The following is a 14,303-nucleotide window of genomic DNA, read 5'->3' as shown; positions in this document are numbered from 1 at the left end:
GTAATGGATCATAACCATCTCTATTTCTACTAGCTTTTAGAATTTGCTTTATCTATGAAACAATGTATGTTATTCAGAACTTTACAATTGTAACAGATAGGCTTTCATCTAACAAATTCCCTCAAATCAGCAGATAGTCAAATCCATTACTGTTCACTGTATCATTTGTCACAATCTACATTGTGACAGTTGTATCTGTCTGTCCACTTTCTTCTTTCTCATTTGTTCAGTACCTGTGATTTTTTCGAATTGGTGAATAGAAAATTGGCAAACAACCAAATCAGGCTACATAAAATCTTTCTTCCCAGTTTCAATTTAAGAATCAATCAAATTTTATCAATATATTCTCCAAGGTACAACCCCTATGACATTTCTGGCCCCACCCCACTCTAAACCCTAAAATATAATTTATCACATAAAAACACATAGGTTCACAAAAAAGTTTACAACCTTACCTACAAACTGAGCTCCAACAACTTTCCCCCTTCCAGAAATAGCACAAAGCATCCCTCAGAGGCTCTAAATATCCTGGACTCCAGGTACATCCTCCCCCTATACTATACAATACCCACTTGGCAGTGAGTCCTCACATTCAGAAGTCCTATGTGATTGCCCATATGTAAACCACAAAATGTGCATGAAATAAAAACAGAAAGGTTCTGATGAAAGATCACCTGAAACGCTAACTCTGCTTTTCTCTCCACAGATGCTGCCCGACCTGAGTATTTCCAGCATTTTCTGTTTTTATTTTAGATTTCCAGCATTCACAGTATTTCGCTTTTGTAAAATGTGCATTTGAATTTAGCAACAATACAAAAATAAGTGCAATTCCATCACTTCGGATGTGAAATGCTACAATTCTCAAGAACCACCTGTAACCAGGGCTCTAATGGATGCAGAAATGAAGGTGTTACTTTCTCGATATAACCAACAATAGCCCAAAATGCCCTTGCACTGGCATCAGTCTCCAATGAATAAAGTGAATTAATCATTAATTTCAATAACACCTGGGGAATTAGATGAGAAGAGAAAGAGAGCGTATCTGGATGAGATGAAGGTGGGAGGAAGGAAGGGAAATCATCAGAGGGGAACAGGCAAGGAAGAGAATTTCTGCTGGAAATCCAGTCAAAGGGGGCATTGGAGAAGAAGATGAAGAGTTGTGAGGGAACACCTGTAGCTAAAATAGGTAAAGACAAAAAGATTGCGACAGAGAAATTGGAAACTAGAAGTGTCAGAAGGATTGCCTATCAAACCACTAGCATTTTCTAGTATCCTGCCAAGGTGTGTGAGATAGATATTATATAAGTCTCTCAAATATGGGAACAGTCTTTAACTTTTGAGCAGTCTGGGCCTTTTCAGAGAATTAAGAGTTAGGCATGAAAAAGGAAACAAAGCTTTCTGGAGGAAATTTTGATTAGCAGTGATTTCAAAGCGATGCAAAGTGTGGACTTGAAAACAGTTTTAAAGGGAAATAATATCAAAGAAAGAATTTCACTGCACTTCAAAGTTGCTGACCAGGTTCATAGCTGTTGCATTTTAGTCATCACAACAAAGTTGCTCATAGTCACTAATCATTGGACCAATAGTTCAAATAAACTTGAAATGGATAAACTGAAATCTAGGTTGTACGCAATACAAATCATGCAAAACGATGGCAATCCTTCCATTGGCTGGATAAATATGCCCTTAAGACAATTAAAAATTTTGAGCACTAAATGTGCAAATTCTAGATATCTCATCCATATGGAACATATTTGACTTCATGAGTGATAAAGAACAATAATGACAATAATGGTCGTAAAATTTTAGGGCTGCTTTAAATCCAAGCATCAGACATTTTTCTCAATTACCCTTGCAAGTAGATCCTGAAATTGCTTTGGGTTAAGAGGCAACAGAAACTTTTCAATCACTCTGCGGAATTCGCCTTTGGTGACCGTCAGGTTTCCGTCTACATCATAAGCATCGAAAGCTCTCCTCAAGACAGCTTGTTTTTCCTTGGCTCTCTGAGCAAGAATGTTCTGAATTTTTGTAATCGAGCAACTTAGATCTGCATCAGAGTACAATGAACCTAAGAAATAAATTTCAAATTAAATTTAAATAACTGGAGTGCAATACAAAAGGACATCAGTGCAATATTTAATCTGCATTGAACAAGACAACGTATGCATATACTGACACGAACAATAGGTAGTTTATAGAAGTGTCATTATCAAAACATCCATTAAGGGATGTACGTGCAAAACTGGCATTCATTTGTTTACAAACTCAATATAGTTACATAAAGTAAACTGAAAGGCATGATGATCTCATTCATATGTAGCATTACTGACAAATATGATATATTTGCTCTTCTCTTCTTCCTCACACACAAAAGGGAAATCAACTGGTCAGAACCACCAGTAGAAAGTGCAAAAAGGGGGAAATGGCAGGGGGGAGTTGTGGGGGGGGGGGGGGGGGGGAAGGGGCGGCAGGGGCAGCAGATTAGGCAATAGCCTACCATCTCAAATCCAGTTCAGAATGATGAAACCTAAGCCTCATTGGTCTGCTGGCTTGAAGGGCCCTATGTGAAATAAATCTCAATCCAGTTCCGAATAGGCAAGACACTAGAGCACAACACTGTCTGTAATTCACATTAACTAATAATCTCATACACACAAACATACATATTAGGAGCAGGAGTAGGCCACTCGGCCCCTCGAGACTGCTCTGCCATTCAACAAGATCATGGCTGATCTGATTGTAACCTCAATTCCACATTCCCACCTACCCCCAATAACCTTTCACCCCATTCATTCAAATAGGCCACAGGATGGCTGGTGTCGGAAATGGGAAAAATAAAGTCACATTTATTGCTGGTAATATTGCTGGTTATTGAAAAATTCAGTCCACATATGATATCAATCAACTGCAACAGGACTTAGATAGGCCAGCAGAATGGGCAGACAAATGGCAGATGGAATTTAATACAGAGAAGTGTGAAGTGATGCATTTTGGGAGAATGGATAGGGAGAGGCAATATAAAATTAACAGCGCAGTTCTAAAGAATGTGCAGGGACAGAGGGACTAGAGGGCCCATGTGCACAGATCCTCAAAGGTGGTAGAACATACTGATAAAGCAGTTCGCAAAGCATATGGGATCTTGGATTTCATAAATAGAGGTATTGGGTACAAAAGCAGGGAAGTTATGCTGAACCTTTTGTGACAGAAATCCTACACGCCAAATGGAAAATATTAATTTTGTCATATGGAACTTTGCCTGAGACTTTTACTGAAATTGTTCCAAATAACTTTAAAAAGACAGAAGAGCAGCAAAGGTGGCCATGCACAAATCTGCACATGAAAAGCCAAAGGCTTTTGCCCCAAAGGTAATTGCCCAGTCAAGCCAGACCAATGGGGGTGCTCTCTGATTAAATTATCTAGAATGGTTTTGTCAATGTTGATCGTCAAAAGCCATCGACACCCATTGACTTTGAAAGAACCAAACCCCCCTACCAAGTACATTTGCACAGTTTGAGAGGACAACTTTCAATTTCAAAAAAACCTTCTGAAAACTTCTGTTTCAAACATGGTTACATGACATGCCTGCCAGTGTAACTCTGAGAGTGTGAATTGTGTCTCTGAAAGCAGACAGTAACTGAACTCCAAGGAAGAAAGCAACTCTCTCTCACTCTCTCTCCAGCAAAGTCCCAGGGGAACCTCAGCTGCAGCTAAACCTCAAATCTACAGATCCTCACAGTCAGCAAAAGAGGACGGATAAAGCCTCCCTTCAGCCTTCCGGAACCATAGAAGCAAGCCCAAATTGTGCATGTGGCCCAACGAGGACTTCAAGACTTCAATTTCAACTAAGGTCATTGGGACTACACTTCCGTGTTTAAATTCCACTTTTATTAAGGACTCTACTCCAACCTCCCAACTCTGTTTTTTCCCTTCTGTATCTATTTGTGTGTGTGTGCGCGTTTCTCGTATGAACATGAGCGTGGTTGCGTCACATATTTTAGTAATTTTAACCAGTTTAGAGGGATATGGTTAACAAACTTACATATTTCTTGTTTAAACTCAAGAAAACCTGTCTGATAGGTTCATTTACAATTATAATTAGAAGAGCAGAAGCAAGTGCTCACTGAGGTGGTAAGTTAAATCACTGTGTTAAAAGGATAAACCCTGTTGCAGTCAAACCAGAGAAGGGGCAAAAGGGGAGCCTGAGACCCTTTCCTCACCTGGTCATAACACCTTATAAAGTTCTGGTCACCACATTTTAGGAAGGATGCGAGGATCCTTGAGAGGTTGCAGAGGAAATTTGAAAGAATGGTTCCAGGAATGAGGGATTTTAGTCACAAGGTAAGGTTGGAGAAGCTGGGGTTGTTCTCCCTGGAGCAAAGGAGATTGAGAAGAAATTTGATAGAGGTGTACAAGATTATGACAGGTTTAGATCAGGTAGTCAACGAAAAGCTGTTGCCATTAGCTGATGGTACAAGGACTCAGGGACACAGATTTAAGGTTTTGGGCAAGAGATGTAGGGGGGCTGTGAGGAAGAACCTTTTTATGCAGCAAGTGGAACTCACTGCCTACAAGGGGGGATGGAAGAGAAGACGATTAATGGTTTCAAAAGGAAATTGGATGGATACTTGAGGGAAATAAACTTGCAGAGCTACAGGGATAGAGCAGGAGGACTGACTGGATTGCTCTACAGAGAGCCGGCATAGACTTGATGGGACAACTGGCCTCCTTCTGGTTCGTAATGACTCTGTGACTCTATATTTTTATATTTACGAATAAAAATGTTAAAGAAAAGCAAATTTACTATTTTTTCCACGTCATTTTACCTAAAGCTGATTGCATTGAAGCTCGGCTGTAGCAGTTACGTGATGAGATCCTCCCCTGTGTTGACTGGGGTCTTGGAGTCAGTGACATTCCATGAGACTCCAGACACAGAGACCCCAGGTCTGGGGAAGAGCCAACCATTCTCTTTAAACACTTGTATCAGCAATCTGAAAACCCAACAATTAAGATTCAGCTTGGTAAAGTAACAGCCCACAAATGCAAACCATTCATTTTTTCATAGAACAGCAACTATCTGGCTCTGTAATTTTTTTTTTAATTCATTCATGGGATGTGGGAGTCACTGGCCAGGCCAGCATTCATTGCCCATCCCTAATTGCCCTTGAGAAGGTGGTGGTGAGCCGCCTTCTTGAACCGCTGCAGTCCATGTGGGGTTGGTACACCCACAGTGCTGTTAGGAAGGGAGTTCCAGGATTTTGACCCAGTGACAGTGAAGGAATGGCAATATAGTTCCAAGTCAGGATGGTGTGTGACTTGGAGGGGAACTTGCAGGTGGTGGTGTTCCCATGTATTTGCTGCCCTTGTCCTTCTAGTTGGGAGAGGTTGCGGGTTTGGAAGGTGCTGTCGAAGGAGCTTTGGTGTGTTGCTGCAGTGCATCTTGTAGATGGTACACACTGCTGCCACTGTGCGTCGGTGGTGGAGGGAGTGAATGTTTGTAGATGGGGTGCCAATCAAGCGGGCTGCTTTGTCCTGGATGGTGTCGAGCTTCTTGAGTGTTGTTGGAGCTGCACCCATCCAGGCAAGTGGAGAGTATTCCATCACACTCCTGACTTGTGCCATGCAGATGGTGGACAGGCTTTGGGGAGTCAGGAGGTGAGTTACTCGCCATATTTACCTGATCCCACCTGTGTTCAATGCTAGCTATCTGCCTTTACGCTGTGCTCTTCTTTCCTCACTGGGAGCAAGTTACCTGTCTCCACCAGCGCTTAAGGAACCGTTATCAGTTTCCACAGGTGCCCAAGGAACCAGTTACCTGTCTTTGCTGGTGCCCGGAGGCCTGTTACCTGTCTCTGCTGGTGCCCAGGAGCCGATTATCTGTCTCTGCCAGTGCCCTGGGGCCAGTTACCTGCTTCTGCTGGTGCCCAAGGAAGCGGTTTCCTGTCTCTACTGGTGCCCAGGGGCCAATTACCTGTCTCTGCCGGTGCCGAGGGGCTGGTTACCTGTCATTGCCAATGCCCAGGGGCCGGTTACCTGTCTCTCCCGGTGCCGAGGGGCCGGTTACCTGTCATTGCCAATGCCCAGGGGCCAGTTACCTGTCTCTGCCAGTGCACAGGGGCCAGTTACCTGTCCCTGCCAGTGCACAGGGGCCAGTTACCTGCTTCTGCTGGTGCACAGGGAGGCAGGTACCTGTCTCTGATGGTACCTAGGGGCCAGTTCCCTGTTTCTATCAGTGCCCAGAGGCTGGATACCTGTCTCTGCTGGTGTCCAGGGGCCGGTTATCTGTCTCTGCCGGTGTCCAGGGGCCTGTTACCTGTCTCTGCCAGTGCCCAGGGGCCGGTTACCTGTCTCTGCCGGTGTCCAGGGGCCTGTTACCTGTCTCTGCCGGTGTCCAGGGGCCTGTTACCTGTCTCTGCCAGTGCCCAGAGGCTGGATACCTGTCTCTGCTGGTGTCCAGGGGCCGGTTATCTGTCTCTGCCGGTGCCCAGGGGCCGGCTACCCGTCTCTGCCAGTGCCCGTCTACCCGTCTCTGCCAGTGCCCAGGAAGGCAGTTACCCGTCTCCACCAGTGCCCAAGAAGGAAGTTACCTCTCTCTGCTGGTGCCCAGGGAGGAAGCTAACTGTCTCTAGTGGTGCCCAGAGAGGCAGTTACCTTCTCTGCCGGTACCCAGGGAGGCAGTTACCTGTCTCTGCAAGTGCCCAGGGCCGGTTACCTGTCTCTGCCGGTGTCCAGGGGCTAGTTACCAGTCTCTACTGGTGCCCAGGGTCTGGTAATCTGTCTCTGCCAGTGCACAGGGAGGCAGGTACCTGTCTCTGATGGTACCTAGGGGCCTGTTCCCTGTTTCTATCAGTGCCCAGAGGCTGGATACCTGTCTCTGCTGGTGTCCAGGGGCCGGTTATCTGTCTCTGCCGGTGTCCAGGGGCCTGTTACCTGTCTCTGCCAGTGCCCAGGGGCCGTTACCTGTCTCTGCCGGTGTCCAGGGGCCTGTTACCTGTCTCTGCCAGTGCCCAGGGGCCGGTTATCTGTCTCTGCCAATGCCCAGTGGCCAGTTACCTGTCTCTGCCGGTGTCCAGGGGCCTGTTACCTGTCTCTGCCAGTGCCCAGGGGCCGGTTACCTGTCACTGCCGGTGTCCAGGGGCCAGTTACCTGTCACTGCCGGTGTCCAGGGGCCAGTTACCTGTCTCTGCCAGTGCCCAGGGGCCGGTTATCTGTCTCTGCCAATGCCCAGGGGCCAGTTACCTGTCTCTGCCGGTGTCCAGGGGCCAGTTACCTGTCTCTGCCAGTGCCCAGGGGCCAGTTACCTGTCACTGCCGGTGTCCAGGGGCCAGTTACCTGTCTCTGCCAGTGCCCAGGGGCCATTTACCTGTCACTGCCGGTGTCCAGGGGCCAGTTACCTGTCACTGCCGGTGTCCAGGGGCCAGTTACCTGTCTCTGCCAATGCCCAGGGGCCAGTTACCTGTCTCTGCCAGTGCCCAGGGCCATTTACCTGTCTCTGTCAGTGCCCAGGGCCATTTACCTGTCTCTGTCAGTGCCTAGGCGCCAGTTACCTGTCTGCCAGTGCACAGGGAGACATTTACATGTCTCTGCCAGTGCCCAGGAGCCGGTTACCTGTCTCTGTCAGTGCCCTGGGGCCATTTACCTGTCTCAGTGCCCAGGGCCAGTTACCTGTCTCTGTCAGTGCCCAGGGGCCATTTACCTATCTCTGTCAGTGCCCAGGGCCAGTTACATGTCTCTGCCAGTGCCCAGGGGCCGGTTACCTGTCTCTGTCAGTGCCCTGGGGCCAGTTACCTGTCTCTGTCAGTGCACAGGGAGGCATTTACCTGTCTCTGCCGGTGCCCAGGGGCCAGTTATCTGTCTCTGCTGGTGCCCGGGAGCCTGTTACCAGTTTCTGCCAATGCCCAGGGGCCGGTTATCTGTCTCAGCCGGTGCCCAGGGAGGCAGTTACCAGTCTCCACCGGGGACCCGGGGCCGGTTAACTGCCTCTGCCGGTGCCCAGGGGCCGAATACCTGTCTCTGCTGGTGCCCAGGGGCCGGTTACCTGTCTCTGCCGGTGCCCACGGAGGCAGTTACCTGTCTCTGATAGTGCCTCGGGGCCAGTTCCCTGCTTCTGCCAGTGCCCAGGGGCCGGTTACCTGTCTGTGCCGGTGCCCAGGGGCCGGATACCTGTCTCAGCCGGTGCCCAGGGAGGCAGTTATCTGTCTCTGCCATTGCCCAGGGAGGCAGTTACCTGTCTCCGCCGGTGACCCGGGGCCGGTTAGCTGCCTCTGACAATGCCCAGGACCCAGTTACCTGCCTCTGTCGTTACCCAGGGGACGGTTACCTGTCTCTGCCGGTGCCCAGGGGCCGATTACCTGTCTCTGCCGGTGCCCAGGGGCCGGTTACCTGTCTCTGCCAGTGCCCAGGGGCCGGTTACCTGTCTTTACCGGCGCCCAGGGCTCGGTTGCCTGTCTCTGCCAGTGCCCAGGGTGGCAGTTACCTGTCTGTGCCGGTGGCAGGGGCCGGTTACCTGTCTGTGCTGGTGCCCAGGGGCTGGTTACCTGTCTGTGCCTGTTCCAAGGGGCCGGATACCTGTCTCAGCCGGTGCCCAGGGAGGCAGTTACCTGTCTCTGCCATTGCCCAGGGAGGCAGTTACCTGTCTCCGCCGGTGACCCGGGGCAGGTTAGCTGCCTCTGCCAATGCCCAGGATCCTGTTACCTGTCTCTGCCAGTGCCCAGGGGCCTGTTACCTGTCTCTGCCGGTGTCCAGGGGCCTGTTACCTGTCTCTGCCGGTGCCCAGGGGCCAGTTACCTGTCTCTGCCGGTGTCCAGGGGCCTGTTACCTGTCTCTGTCGGAGCCCAGGGGACAGTTACCATTCTCTGCCGGTGTCCAGGGGCCTGTTACCTGTCTCTGCCAGTGCCCAGGGGCCAGTTACCTGTCTCTGCCAGTGTCCAGGGGCCTGTTACCTGTTGCTGTCAGTGCCCAGGGTCCAGTTACCTGTCTGTCAGTGCCCAGGGGCCTGTTACCTGTCTCTGCCAGTGTCCAGGGGCCTGTTACCTGTCTCTGCCGGTGTCCAGGGGCCTGTTACCTGTCTCTGCCGGTGTCCAGGGGCCTGTTACCTGTCTCTGCCGGTGTCCAGGGGCCTGTTACCTGTCTCTGCCGGTGCCCAGGGGCCTGTTACCTGTCTCTGCCGGTGTCCAGGGGCCTGTTACCTGTCTCTGCTGGTGCCCAGGGGCCAGTTACCTGTCTCTGCTGGTGCCCAGGGGCCAGTTACCTGTCTCTGCCGGTGTCCAGGGGCCTGTTACCTGTCGCTGTCAGTGCCCAGGGGCCTGTTACCTGTCTCTGCCGGTGTCCAGGGGCCTGTTACCTGTATCTGCGGGTGCCCAGGGGCCATTTGCCTGTCTCTGCCAATGCCCAGGCGCCAGTTACCTGTCTGCCAGTGCACAGGGAGGTATTTACCTGTCACTGCCAGTGCCCAGGAGCCGGTTACCTGTCTCTGTCAGTGCCCAGGGGCCATTTACCTGTCTCTGTGCCCAGAGGCCATTTACCTGTCTCTGTCAGTGCCCAGGGGCAATTTACCTGTCTCTGTCAGTGCCCAGGGCCAGTTACCTGTCTCTGCCAGTGCCCAGAGTTCGGTTACCTTTCTCTGTCAGTGCCCAGGGGCCATTTACCTGTCTCTGTCGGCGTCCAGAGGCCAATTACCTGTTTGCCAGTGCACAGGGTGGCATTTACCTGTCTCTGCCAGTGCACAGGGCGGCATTTACCTGTCTCTGCCAGTGCACAGGGAAGCAGTTACCTGTCTTTGCTGGCGCCCTGGGGCCGGTTAGCTGCCTCTGCCGGTGCCCAGGATCCACTTACCTTCCTCTGCCAGTGCCCAGGGGCTGATTACCTGTCTTTGCCAGTGCCCAGGGGCCAATTGCCTGTCTCTGATGTTGCCCAGGGGCCGGTTACCTGTCGCTGCCAGTGCCCAGGGGCCAGTTACCTGTCACTGCCGGTGTCCAGTGGCCTGTTACCTGTCTCTGTCAGTGCCCAGGGGCAATTTACCTGTCTCTGTCAGTGCCTAGGGGCCAGTTACCTGTCTCTGCCAATGCCCAGGGAAGCATTTACCTGTCTCTGCCAGTGTCCAGTGGCCAGTTACCTGTCTCTGTCAGTGCCCAGGGGCCATTTACCTGTCTCTGTCAGTGCCCAGGGGCCATTTACCTGTCTCTGTCAGTGCCCAGGGCCAGTTACCTGTCTCTGCCAATGCCCAGGCGCCAGTTACCTGTTTTCCAGTGCACAAGGAGGCAGTTACCTGTCTCTGCCAATGCCCAGGGGCCAGTTACCTGTCTGCCAGTGCACAGGGAGGCATTTACCTGTCCCTGCCGGTGCCCAGGGGCCAGTTACCTGTCTCTGTCGGTGCCCAGGGGCCTGTTACCTGTCTCTGCCGGTGTCCAGGGGCCTGTTACCTGTCACTGCTGGTGCCCAGGGGCCATTTACCTGTCTCTGCCGGTGTCCAGGGGCCATTTACCTGTCTCTGCCGGTGTCCAGGGGCCTGTTACCTGTCACTGCCGGTGCCCAGGGGCCATTTACCTGTCTCTGCCGGTGTCCAGGCGCCAGTTACCTGTCTCTGCCGGTGTCCAGGGGCCTGTTACCTGTCTCTGCCAGTGCCCAGGGGCCAGTTACCTGTCACTGCTGGTGTCCAGTGGCCTGTTACCTGTCTCTGTCAGTGCCCAGGGGCCATTTACCTGTCTCTGTCAGTGCCCAGGGCCAGTTACCTGTCTCTGCCAATGCCCAGGCACCAGTTACCTGTCTGCGAGTGTACAGGGAGGCAGTTACCTGTCTCTGCCAATGCCCAGGGGCCTGTTACCTGTCTGCCAGTGCACAGGGAGGCATTTACCTGTCTCTGCCAGTGCCCAGGGGCCGGTTACCTTTCTCTGTCAGTTCCCAGGGGCCATTTACCTGTCTCTGCCAGTGCCCAGGGCCAGTTACCTTTCTTTGTCAGTGCCCAGGGGCCATTTACCTGTCTCTGCCAGTGCCCAGGGCCGGTTACCTTTCTCGGTCAGTGCCCAGGGGCCATTTACCTTCTCTGCCAGTGCCCAGGGCCGGTTATCTGTCTCTGTCGGCGTCCAGAGGCCAGTTACCTGTCTGCCAGTGCACAGGGCGGCATTTACCTGTCTCTGCCAGTGCACAGGGAAGCAGTTACCTGTCTTTGCCGGTGCACAGGGGCCAGTTATCTGTCTTTGCTAGCGCCCTGGGGCCGGTTAGCTGCCTCTACCAGTGCCCAGGATCCACTTACCTGCCTCTGCCAGTGCCCAGGGGCCGGTTACCTGTTTCCACCGGGACTGCCGTGTATTCTCTGCCAGTTCCCAGGGGCTGGTTACCTGCCTCTGCCGGTGGCCAAGGGCCAGTTACTTGTCTCAGTCAGTGCCAAGGGGCCGGTTAGCAGCATCCGCCGCTGCCCAGGGGCCGGTTACCTGTCTCTGCCGGTGCCCAGGGAGGCAGTTACCTGTCTCTGCCGGTGCCCAGGGAGGAAGCTACCTGTCTCTGCCGGCGTCTAGGGGCCAGTTACCTGTCTCTGCCGGTGGCCAGGGGCCGGGTACCTATCTCTGCCATTGCCCAGGGAGGCAGTTACCTGTCTCCGCCGGTGACCCGGGGCCGGTTAGCTCCCTCTGCCAATGCCCAGGATCCTGTTACCTGCCTCTGTCAGTGCCCAGGGGCCAGTTACCTATCTGTGCCGGTGCCCATGTACCAGTTACCTGTCTCAGCCGGTGCCCAGGGAGGCAGTTACCTGTATCCGCCGGTGACCCAGGGCCGGATACCTGCCTCTGCCGGTGCCCAGAGGCCAGTTACCTGTCTGTGCCGGTGCCCAGGGGCCATTTACCTGTCTCTGCCAGTGCCCAGGGGCCGGTTACCTGTCTCTGCCAGTGCCCAGGGAGGCAGTTACCTGTCTCTGATAGTGCCTAGGGGCCGGTTACCTGGCTGTGCCGGTGCCCAGGGGCCGGATACCTGTCTCAGCAGGTGCCCAGGGAGGCAGTTATCTGTTTCTGCTATGGCTGAGGGAGGCAGTTACCTGTCTCTGCCGATGACTCTGGGCCCGTTAGCTGCCTCTGCCAGTGCCCAGGACCCAGTTACCTGCCTCTGTCGGTACCCAGGGGACGGTTACCTGTCTCTGCCGGTGCCAGGGGCCGGTTACCTGTCTCTGCCGGTGCCTAGGGCCCTGTTACCTGTCTGTGCCAATGCCCAGGGGTCAGTTACCTGTCTCTGCCAATGCCCAGGGGCCAGTTACCTGTCTCTGCCAATGCCCAGGGGCCAGTTCCCTGCTTCTGCCGGTGCCCAGGGGCCGGTTACCTGTCTCAGCCGGTGCCCAGGGAGGCAGTTATCTGTTTCTGCTATTGCCGAGGGAGGCAGTTACCTGTCTCCGCCGATGACTCGGGGCCAGTTAGCTGCCTCTGTCGGTACCCAGGGGACGGTTACCTGTCTCTGCCGGTGCCCAGGGGCCGATTACCTGTCTCTGCCGGTGCCAGGGGCCAGTTACCTGTCTCTGCCGGTGCCCAGGGGCCTGTTACCTGTCTCTGCCAATGCCCAGGGGCCAGTTACCTGTCTCTGCCAATGCCCAGGGGCCAGTTAACTGTCTCTGCCGGTGTCCAGGGGCCTGTTACCTGGCTCTGCCAGTGCCCAGGGCCGGTTACTTGTCTTTACCGGCGTCCAGGGCTCGGTTGCCTGTCTCTGTCAGTGCCCAGGGTGGCACTTACCTGTCTGTGCTGGTGCCCAGGGGCTGGTTATCTGTCTGTGCCGGTGCCAAGGGGCCGGATACCTGTCTCAGCCGGTGCCCAGGGAGGCAGTTATCTGTCTCTGCCATTGCCCAGGGAGGCAGTTACCTGTCTCCGCCGGTGACCCAGGGCCGGTTAGCTGCCTCTGCCAATGCCCAGGATCCTGTTACCTGCCTCTGTCGGTGCCCATGGGCCGGTTAACTGCCTCTGCCAGTGCCCAGGGTGGCAGTTACCTGTCTCTGCCAGTGCCCAGGGGACAGTTACCTTTCTCTGTCAGTGCCCAGGGGACAGTTACCTGTCTCTGTCAGTGCCCAGGGCCGGTTACCTGTCTCTGTCAGTGTCCAGAGGCCAGTTACCTGTCTGCCAGTGCACAGGGAGGCATTTACCTGTCTCTGCACAGGGAGGCTGCTTCCTGTTTCCGCAGGTGCCCAGGGAGGCAGTTACCTCTCTCTACCGGTGCCCAGGGAGGCAGTTACCTGGCTCTGCCGGTGCCCAGGGATGCAGTTACCTTTCTCTACCGGTGCCCAGGGAGGCAGTTACCTGGTTCTGCCGGTGCCCAGGGATGCAGTTACCTCTCTCTACCGGTGCCCAGGGAGGCAGTTACCTGGTTCTGCCGGTGCCCAGGGATGCAGTTACCTCTCTCTACCGGTGCCCAGGGAGGCAGTTACCTGGCTCTGCCGGTGCCCAGGGAGGCAGTTACCTGTCTCTGTCAGTGCCCAGGGATGCAGTTACCTCTGTCTGCCTGTGCCCAGGGGCCGGTTACCTGTCTCCGCCGGTGGCCAATGGCCGGTTACCTGTCTCCGCCGGTGTCCAGGGGTTGATTACCTGTCTCTACCGGTGCCCAGGTGCCTTTTACCTGTCTCTGCCGGGGCTGCTGTGAGTCGCTGCCGCTCGTGCTGCACCGACGCGTCCGGTTGCTCAGCAACACCGTTACTCGTTGGAATTGTGAACAGGGTCCTCATTGGACCAAACCAGTGTTCCCGGAGCAAGACTGCTTCCGATTGGTCTCCGTGTCCGTGCAAGTTGCTGCTGGGCGCGGCTTCAGGAGCAGGGAATTACTGCAGTGAGTACTGCCATCTCATCAGTGAAACTTTGGAATCTGGCCAATGCTTTCCATCTCCCTTTTCTCTCCCACTTTGTCATGTACATTGGTCTCCCACTTCATGATTTTAATGCACTTTTCATTCCATTCTCTACTGCTGTCTGGGCCTGTCTCATAACCATTCACTTTATCGCCTTCCCTTTTTCTGAATGTATCAACCTGTGCATCTACCCAATTCAGGTTTTGAAGGGTGTGTTACCAAAAAGTTAACTGGTTTGTTATTTCTGCAGATGCTGCGTGCTTTAATATTTTCTGTCTATTTTCATAGATTTCCAGCATCGGCAATATTTTACTATTGATACCATCCAAATTGAATTTGTTTCAGGAAATTAGGACAAATCCATGGAAACTGGTTTTAAAATGAAATAACTCTCAAACTTATAATATCTGCTGAGATCCACCTGAGGAATTCATGCAATCATAGTGATTAGAACAGTGTGATTCAAACTGAGCCATGCTGTGTTATTCCGTGTGATCCC

The 14,303-nt window shown here is 53.0% G+C and overlaps 1 protein-coding gene across 2 annotated transcripts in view; it reads right to left on the bottom strand.

Moving 5' to 3' along the window:
• Positions 1 to 13,629, bottom strand: part of efcab6 (EF-hand calcium binding domain 6) — a 142,005-nt gene extending 128,376 nt beyond the window's left edge. For both annotated transcript variants that reach the window (XM_068051273.1, XM_068051275.1), the window contains exons 1-3: positions 13,579 to 13,629; positions 4,824 to 4,988; positions 1,851 to 2,068 (exon numbers count right to left, since the gene is read on the bottom strand). In XM_068051273.1, the coding sequence (XP_067907374.1) occupies positions 1,851 to 2,068; positions 4,824 to 4,962 (357 nt within the window). In that variant the 5' untranslated portion in view covers positions 4,963 to 4,988; positions 13,579 to 13,629. The remainder of the gene's footprint in view (positions 1 to 1,850; positions 2,069 to 4,823; positions 4,989 to 13,578) is intronic.
• Positions 13,630 to 14,303: the final 674 nt, after the last annotated feature.

Source organism: Heterodontus francisci, chromosome 18 (assembly GCF_036365525.1).
Source record: "Heterodontus francisci isolate sHetFra1 chromosome 18, sHetFra1.hap1, whole genome shotgun sequence".
NCBI lineage: Eukaryota > Metazoa > Chordata > Chondrichthyes > Heterodontiformes > Heterodontidae > Heterodontus > Heterodontus francisci.
This window is presented reverse-complemented; position numbering and strand designations above follow the sequence as displayed.